Source organism: Scomber japonicus, chromosome 22, assembly GCF_027409825.1.
Source record: "Scomber japonicus isolate fScoJap1 chromosome 22, fScoJap1.pri, whole genome shotgun sequence".
Taxonomy (NCBI): Eukaryota; Metazoa; Chordata; class Actinopteri; order Scombriformes; family Scombridae; genus Scomber; species Scomber japonicus.
Window position 1 is genome coordinate 27,337,518 of NC_070599.1, and position 14,892 is coordinate 27,352,409.

At 35.7% G+C, this 14,892-nt stretch overlaps 1 protein-coding gene and 1 long non-coding RNA gene across 3 annotated transcripts; both read right to left on the reverse strand.

Annotated features, from left to right (window-relative positions):
* Positions 1-7,151: 7,151 nt before the first annotated feature.
* Positions 7,152-10,720, reverse strand: LOC128384188 (uncharacterized). 2 transcript variants are annotated; one of them, XR_008324063.1, is made up of 3 exons: positions 10,659-10,720; positions 8,086-8,175; positions 7,152-7,342 (listed from the first exon to the last, which is right to left on the reverse strand). It is a non-coding gene; the product is annotated as an uncharacterized LOC128384188 (long non-coding RNA). The 2 variants fall into 2 exon arrangements; XR_008324062.1 differs by lacking the exon at positions 10,659-10,720 and adding an exon at positions 9,584-9,672.
* A 592-nt stretch (positions 10,721-11,312) lies between these two features.
* Positions 11,313-13,333, reverse strand: LOC128383658 (Fc receptor-like protein 5). Its single transcript, XM_053343248.1, has 5 exons — positions 13,303-13,333; positions 12,623-12,658; positions 11,746-12,018; positions 11,428-11,667; positions 11,313-11,335 (listed from the first exon to the last, which is right to left on the reverse strand). The coding sequence occupies exons 1-5, from the start codon at positions 13,331-13,333 to the stop codon at positions 11,313-11,315; spliced, it is 603 nt and encodes a 200-aa protein (XP_053199223.1).
* Positions 13,334-14,892: the final 1,559 nt, after the last annotated feature.

Genomic DNA, 14,892 nt, shown 5'->3' on the forward strand with positions numbered 1-14,892 from the left:
AGCTCTAAATGTTGTGAAGTGTTAGTTATAATCAACACGATGATGAAACAAGGGAAGAAATGTCTCACTGTCATCTTTCTAAAGCTGATGAATACACATCATCATGGTCTACTTGTATTAGTACTGTGTGATGATGAGCTTTATGTTTGTGCTGGAGATGAATGTGTTGTTATAAGGGTTAGATTCATTCCACCAGCCTGTGTGATAATAACTTTGACTTGGAAAGACCTGAAGCTGCTGTTTCTTGTAGTGTTATAGAAGTAGAACTGTATAACAAGCTCTTCTCAGTAAATGTTAGTGTCTCACCTCTAGTGAAGGACTTCTGTTTCCTCCTCAGTGGCACCAAACTGCTGACAGCTGACCTGAAGTCAGACTAAGAGGTCGACTCAGTTCCTCTGAAATAAAGACACGGAGAGATAAGAAGAAAAACATCCACACAAACAGAATAATATCAATGTTCTTCAGATTTTCATATTGGTAAAGGAAGTGCTGGGTTCAGTTAAATAGAAGCTGTCATGGATGAATTATAAGAACTGGACACAGGACTAAACATGGCACCTGCATGAGGCAAGTAAAGGTTTGTTCCTGCATTATTAAACCTACTGATTATGTGCAGTCGTGTTTCCCAAAAGTCTCCCTTACAAATGCCTGAAAATATAAATACTTTTCGGGCAGCAGGAGGATTTTTTGCTGCAATACCACAAATAGCCACCGGGGGAAAACTGTCTGCAAGGCTGAGTGACGGCACCATGTCCGGCTCTTTAAATACATCCATGGTCTCAATCTGGGACGTCCTGGGGCACACACACATACACCAGGTTTATTAAGTTGATAACTATGCTCCATTTATTGTATTGTAAGTTTAATAAAACCTTTGTGAGTAAAAAGTCACACAAAAAAAAAAGGTACTTAAACAACTTGTTGAAGATATTTTCTGCAGTGTCCCACATCACTCAGTATTTTGATGTTTCTGACACATTAGATTTCTTTCCAGTGAGATATTACTCAGTTTACTTTTCTGTTATAGTTATATTTAAAATATAAATCAAGTCTACTGTTTTTTTTTTTATAAACAACTCTAAAAAACAGTTTATTTAGTAATGAAAAAGAACCAATAAGAACATTGATAAAGAATATAAAACAGTAAGCTGTATTGATCGAATCCTAAGAAAGCGTCCACAGGTGTGACTGATGAATGTTAATATGTTGATACAGGTTTGGTTAAGTTTATGAAAAAATTATGAAATGATCATAGTAATGGAAGAATATTACTGAAAAATCTAAAACACAGCTAATTAGGCAAAAGACAACAAGAAGAGGTTTGAGGGTCATCTAATAATCTTATAACTTAATTAAAATGTATAAATGCATGTTGGAGCCTGTTAGAATGAAGCTGATGTGACTAAAAAGCTGCAACTTGTGTTTAATGATGTTAAAATTGGGCAGCAGATGAACAAGATAAAGACAAGAGCAAAGCTAAGACACTAAGAGTTTCCAGGATGTTACATTTAAGACTTTTTAAGCCACTTTGATCTGATTTGACACTGAAACAGCTACACAGTTCATAGAGAAACCACCAACTGTTACTTACCTGGACACCGTCAGCTGCTGGATGTCGATGTATTTCTGTTTTAAAACCCCACAAACAGCACGAGACACCGTAGAAACAGCAGCAACCTGGATAATTATACACAGACACAAAGAAGAGACCATATTATATTATACAGGGAATATTAGCTTTTTCTGGCTGAATAAATATTAATGCATCATATAAAAAAGTAAATAAATGGCAACAAGAATACTGAGCTTTCATGTTTAAGTGAGATTGATTCAATATTCAAGAACTTTATTTGCCTTTTGTGCTTGTGCACATAGTAACTCTTGTGTGGTTGTTTGTTCAGAGAGTCAAGTTAAAAAGACACCCAAGAAAAACACATAAATCTATAAAACATATACTTCTCTAGAAATAAAAAGAAAATGCGTAAAACCCTATATAAAAAAGGGAAAGTGAGAGCAGTGTAAATGGCACAAAACCCTATATAGAAGATTGCACTTTAAATTGCACAAGTATTTTACACAGGCCCAGGAGACAATATAATATAATAAAATATAATATAATATAATATAAAATGAGGTAAGGTGAGGACAGGACATCAGCTCAATCATTTAATTAGTAAAATAGCTTAAAAAGCCAATAAAAATAGCTGATAAAGACCTGATCAGCCACAGTCAGTAATCAATACTTAAAACACAAATTAACAAACCAATAACTCACATTAGTCAATCTCATCATACTTTAGTAGTAGTCTAGTGTTTCTGTAGTGGTGACAAAACGTTAAATAGTAATATGTAAATGAGTAGTCTGAACTAAGCTGAAGCTCATGTGCCCCATTACACCAAACTCCCTTTAAAAAAATGACAAATTAACAATTAATTACGTGTCCGCAAAAAAACACATAACTCTACTAAAACTATATAAAATGTTTCATGTGTCAACAGTCTTTTTGTCAATTCGGCATCAATATAATCCATAAAAAAGCTAAAAAATCTGTGTACAAAGCTTAAGCTTCAGCTCGCTACCAGCCTCCGTTGGTAAACTGCGTCGTTTTAGCGGGAGAAACAGGCGAGAAAGAGAGAAGAAAGGTTCATAAATTAAAGATTAATCATTAATAACGTGCTGGTTGATGAATTAGACAAACGCCGAATTAAACACACACTCATGAAACTGTTAATTCATCGTCTATCATGTGTTTGACGCTATTTGAGGAGTTAATAATGTCCTGTTTAAAGTTTAATGAGACTGAAGCCGTCATTAAAAGGCGGTAAGATGACTCAAACTACTATTAAAATGCGGTTAAAGAATAAAACCAAGCATTTCTAGATCTTTTAGGACTTTAAATTCTGTTGGACAAGTGAAAAGACATCAAGGAATAAAGCCGCCTTTGAAACGTAAAAACTACAACCGTCATTAAACACCATCTCAAGTCCTTTTAAGGCGCCTAAACGGTATTAAATCCCTGTTGAACGAGTAAAACCATTTTTAAAATGCTGTTAACAGACTAAACCCTTTTGTTAAAATGGTGTTTAAGCATTAAAACTGTTACAGAAATGCCGCTCAAGCACTTAAACAGCGATTGAAATGCAGTGATTTGTGTGACGTTATAAGAAAGCTAACTGAAAAACAGTCATTTTTCAAAGAGTCCAGTCTAGTCTTATCTCAAAATATATCTACCTGTCACCAGAGTGGCTTCACGCGTGATAAATGTCAGTAAACTCATATTAATATTAACTTTAAAGCAGAAGTTACCTGGAGCTCGGCAAGAAGACACTTGACTGAAAGGTGGCTGATATGTTTGTAAAGGGCGGCCATCTTTAACGGTTCTTTGTAAAATGGCGGCTGTTGGTGTTTGGCGAAGATTTTTGATTGAAATTAAATATTATTTTATGTATGTAAAATATATATACTATATTCATATATATTAATATGTTATCAAATTATATTCAGATGTCTGTCACTCATATTTTTATTTATTTAGCCTATACTTATTTTCTTATTTACTTTCTTGAAATATTTTATTTATGAGCTGTAATATCTGATTGTTTGTATATTCTTTGTTTATTCTATTGTATATTCTGTCCAACAAAAAATAAAGAATCTTGAGAAAGGGAACCCAAACTGTGGAAAAAAGAGGAGGAAGGATTTATTTTCACCTCTGCAATAACTTGATAGTTTGAAATTAATATGAATTTTTGTGTTTTTTTCTGGTTTTATTTGCTTGAATGAAGCTTATTGCCTACATAAACACTGTCATTCCCATTGCTTTTCTTGGCAGTGTAACAAATTACTCCTCACCAGGCTTATTTCAAGTGTAACTGTAAATTTATTGAGTCTTGAGAAATAAATAAAAGACTCAAATGTCATAGATTTTTGAAAATACTGTAGCCTACATATTGTCCAAATCTCAGGATGATATACAGAGATGTGTCAGTTTAGGATTACATTTTTAATTTTGTTACAAATTTGCAAAAGTTACACAACAACAAAAACAACATGTGTTAAAATTAGAAAACAAATGCAGTAAAAGAGAATAAAAGACAAAAATGACAAGTCTCACGTAAAAGTATTGGACCAAGAATTGAACATTAATTAGGTTAGGTCTTCCTTGTGGAAGTCTACAGACGTCTCAAATCTCAACTAGAATTCTATTGGTTTTCATCTGCTGCATAATAAACATAATAACAAGAGACTGAACTGCACACAATATGGAAAAAAGAAGAAATACAAGTATATGACTAGATTAAAATAAATAAACCAAACAGATCATAGAAAACCAAACATTATGAATGCATGTCTCATTAGCAGCCAGCAGGTGGCAGCACAACAGAAACAGGAGTTTCCGCATCATCATCAGAGAGACAGAGGAAGAAGTACTCGGATACTTTACTGCAGTTGAAGTGCATATATATTATGAGCTTGATGTAGTTCAAGTATTGCAATAAAAGTAGTGGTTTTGGTTTAAAAACAATAAATCTTAACTGACATCCTGATTACAAATTTAACAGAAGAGAAACACAAAAATGAGTGAGGTTTGTCCCAGAGCTGCAGTGTCTTAGTGATTATATTATCATCATGCTGCTACACACAATAAAAACCTGTTTGAATTTTAATCAACAATAATTTTAATCTGGAATCTGAACTAGTTTCATCTGACGTATGTTTCTAATTTTTGGTTGTTTAAGGTGTTTTCTTTTTAGCTCTAATTTTAGAATGTTATTATCAAAATATAAAGTTTTAATGTGATATATTAACCTGTAATTCCAGCAGCGTTTATGATCCTACCTGTGACCAGCAGGTGGCAGCAGAAACAGCTTGATGTTTGATTCAAATCTTAAAAGTAATTAGAGTTCCTAGTATTAACAGTCTTATTTTTCTGTTTTATGATTCAGTTCAGTTACATGATCAGGTTCCTGTCATATCTAAACTAAAAGAAGCAATTAACGATCAATATTATCGATTACAGCTGTAACAAACAGCCACAGTTCTGACTACAGACCTCATCATCTTTCCATCTCGACAGTAAGAGGAAATCTGAAAGCTGAAGACTTATTTTCAACTTTCCTTCCTTGTTCCTTTCTGAACTTTTACAGCCTTTCATGCATATGTGGTTTCATGAGTATAACATACATCTGTGGACATCATTAATACCGGCCTGATCGATATTTATTTCATCACATTCATTTTGTAGATGTCCAAAGTAACTTACGTTTTCACATATTTTACTTGTAACCTACTAATCGAACAAACCTCTGCAGCTCTCTGACATTTAACGGTATTTTACACTCAAACCCAACAAAGTCCATTTATATTATATTATTTATTTATATGGAGCACAATTAAATAGCTACACCAGACAAAAGTGCTTGACAGAGAGATTAACATTATGGCATTACTTGGTTACAATCAAACAGAAACACAGGATCATAACAACAGATTCATAAATGTGATAAAATTAGAACATCAACAGCATTGCACAAACAAATAAAATCCAATCAAATAAAACCAGTGTGTGGTCAGCAGGTGGCAGCACATCACCTCATCAGTAACAGAGGAGCTTCAACATGATCATCACAGGAAGTAGTACTCAGATACTTTACTGCAGTAAAAGTACCAACACAGCAGAGTACAAATACTCCATTACAAGTAAAAGTCCCGCATGAAATATTAGACAGGTTTTAAAGATATAAATGGAGGGGAAACAATTCAGATATATAACCTGGTGCCGGTCCATGCAATGTTATAAAAACATGGAAGCGAATCTTAAAAGCAATCTGGACTTCACCAGTAACCAGTAATAAAGGCCAGTACAGGGGAGATGAGGTTTCTCTTCTTGGTACCAGTGAGGAGTTTTGCTGCTGCTTTTTGAAACAGCTGCAAGTGAGATCGGGCTGACTGATTCCTACATAGAGAGAACTTAAGTATTCAAGCTGAGAGGAAATAAAAAAGGTGAATTATAGTCTCCAGATCTTTAACGGACAGGAATGACTTTATAATAACTCTGTGACTGATGTAAGATGGAAGCAGCCAGTACTGATAACTGAGGGCATTGAATGTGACTGTGGAGTCATCTGCAGGCCTGAAGATTAGGACCTTAGTTTATTCAGTATAATCAAGGATTTTATGTATTTAAGGTAATTTAGGATTGAGTAAACACTGCATGTAGGACGAAGTTTCAGTGGGAGGTACAGCTGGGTGGCACTGATGTAACAATAGTAAAAATAGACCCAAAAAGAAGCATATACAGAATAGGGATTAATATGGAGCCTTGTGGTACTCCACAGGAGATGTGCAGAGAGCAAGAGGACAATATTAATTATTACCAAGGCTTACTGTTCTTGGAAGTAGGAGGTTTGTGAGAAAAAGTGAAGAATTTGTACTTACTGACTATATTTATAGTAGAAAAAGATTAATTACATGATGATTAAACAGTTTCTAAAATAAACCAGATGTTTTACAGACTGAATTTTCTTCATGTTTCATTTTTAAAGAATCAAAACTCTTCACACACTCTGTGCTGAAGCTGCTGAACGGAGCTCCTGCTGTTTGTAGTCTGCGGTTTGTTGCACTGCAGAGCTACAAATACACAGGTAGTGAGAGATGCGTGTTGATTGGTTACCCACAAACAAACCTGAACAAGTTAAATTTTCCATCTGAAACCCACAGAAGCACACGGACAAAAGAAACTAGACCAACGTTTATTGATCCAGTAAACAAGTTAATGCTGCAGCAACAACAGCATGCTACAAATATATATTACATATTATACATATAAATAACAGTAAAGTTAACTATAACCCTAAGTGCAAACCAACAAGCTGGTCATCACTAGATCACAAACATCTTAGTAAAGATGTGTTGCTGTTTTACTGTTTTCACTTGATCAACAGTGATACCTTAATGGATACAAGGTATTCAAATATGAAGACGGTCTTTGACTGAAATGTTGTGTTGAGCAAGTAAAGACAGTGTGTGATCGCTCTCTTTTTCACATGAGGCTACGTCACCAACCCACCTGCGAAGATGACAGTTTTGCAACAGTGTTTTTGATGACTGTTTATTCACTAAAATATCTGAAAATGAAACTCTTTGTTTTTCTGTTGCTGCCTGAGTGTAATTTAGTGAACAACAACATGAAGTATATGAAATCTATAAATGAATGTACTACTGTCTGAGGGGCTCTGGAGACCAGTAACAGGCCAGCTGGACGTCAGTGGTTGGACTGGTGTGAAGGTGTGGAGGTCTACCTCAGTGAAGAGTAGACAACCTCTGGCTCTAATGGAGACACTGAACACACACAGTTCAAACTATATGAGACACAGTTGTAGAAAAAACAAAGTTGTGAAGTGTTTTTAGTTTATATATAATATTAGCTCCTACACTTTCACAATGAAATGGTGCTATATTCTGCATTTTGAATGTTAGTATTGTTTTTTTGAAAATGAAAACACATCATGATAATTTATCCTCTGCAGGTCACAGAGCTGTAAAACAGTGATGTCACTCTGTCAGACTGAGTGCTGAAGCTTCATATTTGACTCTCTGTCCGAGTTTTAGTCTGAGAATCATTTTCAGCTCAGTTCCTGGAAGCGTTTCTGAGAATCTCGATGAATAAAGGCTCAGATATTATCACACATCAACCCACCAACCCTGACGGCCACACCGCCACTTTCCACTACGTAAACACTACTTCCTGTGTCGTCTGTAGATGTTGGTGTTTGTCTTATTAGTTTGAGGTGAATTGTCCAACATGAACACAATACAAGTGACAGAAAGCATGCAATATAAACTCATATGTTCTTCATACAGCCATGTGTGATGTAACTGATCAAGAATATGAGCCTTAAAATTATATCTGGTAATTCACAAAAAATATGCAAAAAAAAATCATTTTAATAGCGTCTCGTAATAGCTGTATTATCTTTAACCCAAAACTAGAACTGGTTTGGACATTTTTAGTATGTAGTCAGACTGTGGTTAGCTTAGCTTAGCATAAAGACTGGGAAATAGGAAAGGTAAGACAGAAGTACCTCTCTTCCTGTTTGATTTGACGACTATTTGTCCATAACTGACGTCTTCTGCTGTTTTCACTGCTGAGTAAACTGCAGCTGGATCACTCTCTGGAAGATAAAACACATTCATATTAACCAGGACTGTTAATGTACATTTAAAATGCATCAGAGTATTTAGATGTAAATGTTTTTCATGTAGCATTATATTCAGATTTAATAGCCACTACAAAGCAGATGGTTTATTTTCTATCTTCTTAACATCAGTTCTTTGAAAATGACCAAGTGTAACTGGAAAGTTTTCATCTGAAACAGGAAACTGGACGACCTCAGAGCTGCTCGCTGCTATTAAAACACGTTTGCACTTTAACCACAAGGTACTAGTCAGACAAACACATTGCCCCCACCCATCAATCACACTGTAGTGAGAAACCTCACCAGCTTCATACTTCACTTCACTGGAATCAACAACAAGAAGTGGTTTTATATGCAGAATTTAAAAACACTGCAGAAGAAACTCAGCCGAGGGCCGTCGGACTGCTGAGTCCATCTCCTCGGTTACACCCAACCCTCGACCCTTTATAATGAGCTATTGTTTCTATGTGTCATTTTTCACCTCAACTCACTAAAACATGTCAGTGAATCACAATGAACCTTTATTATCATTAATACACACCAGCCTGCTGCCAGTAATACCAAATGTGGATTTGAGAATAGTCCCCAGTAAATGCACTATTTCCTCCTACAGAAGAACGACATCAACCACCTCTTACTGGAAAGGACATTGAGGGTTTTTAAAAAAATGAAAGTATGTATTTGTGAGTGTTCAATAGGAACCGAGGACACAAACACAGGATAGTGAAAGATGGACTAAAACACTATTGGTTCTGATTTAATGGCTGTTAAAAAATATAGAATAACACTAGATTACTTGTATATTTCACTCTATTTAGTGTGACAATAAAGAGTGGAATTAAAGCAAAATTCAGGTGATTTGCTATAGGGTTAGGGTTAGGGTACAAATCTCATGTTTGGATTTTTAATACAATTCAGTGTTGTCTGCCTTACACAGAACTACTCTCTGCAGAGCTCAGACACTAAGACGCTCTAACCTCCTATCTAAACTGAACCGTTAGTAATAACCTGACAGACTGAATTCAGGGTGAAACTGTGTCTGAAGTTGGACCCAGAGCAGATGTTTGATTCTCATTGGCTGTCTTTCTAGCTTGGTGGGGTCTTCCAATAATCACCATTGGCTGATGGGAAGCCAGTGAGGGATCTTTGAGAGCACTCCTGTTAAGCACTTTGTTTTAAAGAGTTGTATAAATAAAGTTAGGAAAGCCTCACCGGCTGAGTGAATGAGATGACATGTTTGGTATCGATGCCATGAATGTGTGTTATGGTTAATTATAGAATCTCACCATGGTTAGCGTAGCTTAGCATAAAGATTGGAAGTAGGGGGAACAGTTAGCCTGACTCTGTTCAAGGTTCAGAAATAAAGACAGAAGAGCAGCTTTACCTCTCTTCCTGTTTGATTTGATGACTATTTGTCCATAAGTGACGTCTTCTGCTGTTTTCACTGCTGAGTAAACTGCAGCTGGATCACTCTCTGGAAGATAAAACACACACAGAAAACATTACTGACAGCACTACAACTGATGTAAGTATACTAATAGTATATATACCACTGCAGTACTAATCACCATTCAGAACTATTTAAGCTCTACAATCAATAATATTGCTACTTTATGTATAGTATGGTTGGAATATTAGAATATAGATGAAGTGTAGCAGCAAACATCAGTCCTGCTGCTGTGGAAGAGAAACTAACACATGTGACACATTTATTTATTTATTTAAAGCTTCTAGCTTTTATTAAAAGAATGTGTTAACCATGAGATGAACATGTCTGCATGTCACACGGTTTACAAGATCATTAACGTTACAGCTGTCCATTAGTGTAAATATTAAGATAAATGAAATAAAATATAAGAATGTTTGTGTCATATGAAGCTGCAACAATCAAAATGTCATAAAAAAGTAAGAAGGAAGTTCTCTTCATGTGATTATTGATCACGTAATAATGTTTCAATAAAATATGATTATAGTTAGATAATGAGCTGAGTATATGGACGTGTGCTAATATGTACATTTATAAACTGTTTAGATGATAAATGCGTTTTCAGACTCTGCAGTGAAAGGTGTGCAGGACAAACTGTCTTCATCAGAAACAGGAAGTTGGACGACCACAGAGCTGCTAGCGTCTGTTCACTGATTCACCACAAAGAACAAAACACACTGAGAGCACATCACACTCTGTCATTGACCAGAAGAAACCAAACTATTGTCTGAGACTTCACAGACTAAAGAAGATTAAATATGTTTTATTTAAATGTATCATGAAAACTATGTTAAAAGGTTCATGTTACTGTTCAACATCTAACGTATGGAAATATATAAAATGTGAAAAACTAAATAAATAAAAATGTGACTGACTGAAGGTTACTCTCAAAACCCAAATTGGTCCTCACAAAGATACACACACACACACACACACACACACACACACACACACACACACACACACACAGTACCTCCACTCCGTCTGATTGGCTGCTGACGTGATATTTTGACGTCACTGTATGTGATGTCATCAGTGATGTCATCTTCTCCAACTTCCAATTCAGCAGTGGGAAGATAATCTTATAATTATATGAGAATAAGAATGTTATAGAATATTTAATTTAAAAAATGCTTGAATTTGTACTTTAAATGTGTAAATAATTTGTATGACAAAATATATTTTAAATATTATCATTCACATCAACAGAAACACAAACAGTAGAATGACTTCATAATAAAAAAATAGTTAATTTTCACAATTTTGGAATCATTTATTCTCACAAACTAATCCTAAAAGTGAAATATTCATTGTAAAGTCTGTCTGACCTTCAGGTTTCCTCTGAACACATCGTCTCACCAGTAGAACCAGTAGAACCAGTAGAACCAGACCACAGACAGGTGGAACAGACCACAGCACAGAGAGATGAGGAGAGGAGGATGATGAAGGAGGAGAGGTAGAGGGGAGGGGAGGTAGAGATGTGGTGGGGGGTTTCCCTGAAAGGAAGCAAAGCTAATTATTAAAAGGACATACATTTGTAAAATGTATAGGAGCAGTGAGCAGCCACTATGCAGCAACGGTGATCAACTCCAGATCTATGTCATTGCAGTTTAAGTAAATAATATAATTATTGAGACTGAGGTTTTGAAGCTGAAAGAATGAGTGAAAACATAGTAGATGTTTTATGTTGTTTTTTACCTGCACATAAACACATAATATATATAAAGCTTTAACTTCCTCACCTGTGACAGAGATCCAGCTGGATGGAGACTCTCCATGACCGCTGCTGTGACACTTGTAGAGGCCTTCATCAGACTTGGAAACATGGTGGATGGTCATGTGACCTGCAGGCTCAGTCCTGATGAGGGAGCCATCTTTATAGAAACCAGCTGGGAGGTTGGAGGTCTTTGTTTTACAGTGCAGAGTGACATCATCTCCCTCCATCACAGGGAGGACAGGACTCTGCAGGATCACTGGTCCACCTCAACACAGAGACAAACTACAGCATTTCATCATTTACACTCAGCTTCATCAATACTAACTCCACAGTCTGATCTTACCAGTGACAGTGATGTTGATGCTGTTACTGGTTGCTCCCTCTCTGGACTCACACCAGTAAACTCCACTGTCTGAGGGGAATGTTACACTGATTTTACAGGAGGAACCAGCTGATATTCCCCAGTCAGCATCACACTCTTTCCTGGTGTTTCTGGTTGTGTTCCTCCTCAGCTTCCATCCAGCAGAGCTGTCGTCCTCCTCACATCTCAGAGAGACAGCTTCTCCTTTAAACAGCTGAGATCTGCTGGGACTCACAGTCAGAGAGGCTGAGAGGGCTGAAATGACAAAGTGGTGATATAAAAAAAAAGAAAAAGAAATATTATATATTTGTTTGCATTTTAAGCATCAGTCTGGTGATTTTCTATATTTGTTTTCTTATCAATAAATCTATGGCACAGAGGAATCACACATATACCAGGCTTTGATACACACACAATACTTGTTAGTAAATCAATTCATTGTTGGTTTGGATCCAAACATGAGATTTGTTGATAAGAAGAAGATCACCAATAACCACAAATCACTGCTTTAGAAAATGCTATTAAGTGAAAGAAGAAAGAAGAAAACTCCTGAATGTACATTCAGGAGTTGGTAATTAAAAAAGTACAAAGCTGTATTTAATAAAAAAGAGTGTAAAGTCATTTTCAACCAATGAACAGTTTATCATTTCTATGTTGTTAAGCACATAGCATATGTGTATACCATAAGATGTTGGGAATGAGTGAAGATTCTTTTATTAAACTCTTCTCAAAACAGACAATAAAAGCATTTGAATAGAAAATCATCATAAACAGAAGAGTCGACCCTCTAATACTTCAGCTTCCAGGTCCTCTCAGACAGAATCAGTGACTTTCAGACTGACAGAAGAAGTTTACTAACCTCGGTTTGTTGTGCAGCACAGCAGTGAGCTCAGACCTGAAGAGAAATGACACAAAGACCTCTATGAAGTTGAGCCTTTTCTCATCACATATAAACAACACATTAGCAGGAATATATTTGCTAAATTAGGACACTCTCAGTTGCAGTGTGGGCTGCCGGTCAGATGATCTACTTGAGGAAGAAGTTTTTACAGACTGCTGAAGACTAAAGAGAGAACAAATTGACACTTTTCGAGAGAAGCTGTAACTTAAAATAACTAAAGTCTAAAAGCACACATGCCATTTATTGTTAATACAAAAAAACAAGAACAAACACATCATACTAAAAATAACACTACATGTAGTCTAGCTAGTCGAAATGAAGTCATCAACTCCAAGAACTTTTTAAATAACAAATTATTTAAATTTATATTTTTTATAGATATATGAATGTATGATATGAAGACAGATCAGACTGAGTACATGTTGTTCATCCTGAGTCTCGAAAGATCTTGTTACAAAAACAATTCAATAGTAAATTAGTTTATCTGCTGACAAAAATACTTAACAGCAGGTTGTTAAAGGTTCATTTTCAGCTCAAATTCTCAGTTTGCTCTGAACGACTCGTGAACATTCAGCATTGTCACTGTGATGGAAACGTTTAAAAAGTTCATGAAACACAAACACACAGATTGTACTTACAGAGCAGAGACTGCAGAGAGGTTTTCATCATTTTCCTGCTTCATGATTTGTGTTCAACCTCTTTATGTTTCTGACAGTGACATGTAAAGCCCGCCCTCTTCCTCTTCTGGTGCTACTGACACGCAGCTATACAACTGCTGCTTATTATAACAGAGGGAAGATGCAAGTTAAGTAATTAAGTCAAATTAGTCTAAGATGACATGAACACACAAAATATGTTAAACAGTGAACTAGTTAAATTGAACTTTTCCTCCATCTATCATCAACCTGAGAGAACTTTTTGACTCATCATAATTGAGAAGAACAAAGTCTGCTAGCAGACAACCAGCGGACCAGGCAGTCTGACATAAGGCCTGCTGACCCGGACCATCCTCACCCCGCCCGGACCTGCGACGCTCTCTGAGATCTTTCACTTGGTGTGCATAAGCGTGGTTCTGAAGACAGATAGCTGAGACCCTCCATCGATGAAAGTAGGATCCAAATATTGCATTAATCAAGGGTTGATGTCAGATCGGGTAATTCAAATTTTCTTTAAAAGTAAAACTCAGTAAAACTTATAAGTTTTATAGTTTCCATCTAACTTTTCATCATCATCATTCATTCAGTATTTAATCCTGATTATAAAATGCATACTATAATCTATTGACACAGAACACAGGATGTATTATTCTGGCTTTGATATGACATCAGCTTGATTCATTAAAACCTGAAAAGGATTAATATGATCAACACATAGTTATTCTACTTATTCCATTATAGATAATTGATCAGTGTAACACTTTCTCACATTAAGTAAACATTTTCATACCAAAATTTGTGTTTATGAAAGGAGATATTATAATCACAGTTCTTCAAATACACATTTATCTATGATCGCTGTAATAGCTGTTACAGTGGAGGTCTCTTTAGGTAATTGATAATAATATAAGTAACTGGTATTGTTTAAACCATACTTTTCACTAAGATGTTCTTATTTAAGTTTTTAACACTAATTTTCTCACTTTCAAGCTCTGTGTGGTTTCAGGAGACACAGAGGTGGAACTTAGGAATGTACCTTATAATTAATGACGGTCGAAGGACGATTATTTTCTAAATGCATGTGTCTTTGATTTCTCTGTTTACAGTCAGTGTTATACACAGGATAATAATGCAGTTGGGAGAAATTGACTAACTAGATTTACTTGCCTACTTCAGTACAGTCTGAGGTACTAGTACTTTACTGTAGTACAGTTAGAGGTACTTGTACTGTACTGTAGTACAGTCTGAGGTACTAGTACTTTACTGTAGTACAGTTAGAGGTACTTGTACTTTACTGTAGTACAGTTTGAGGTACTAGTACTTTACTGTAGTACAGTTAGAGGTACTTGTACTGTACTGTAGTACAGTCTGAGGTACTAGTACTTTACTGTAGTACAGTTAGAGGTACTTGTACTTTACTGTAGTACAGTTTGAGGTACTAGTACTTTACTGTAGTACAGTTAGAGGTACTTGTACTGTACTGTAGTACAGTCTGAGGTACTAGTACTTTACTGTAGTACAGTTAGAGGTACTTGTACTTTACTGTAGTACAGTTTGAGGTACTAGTACTTT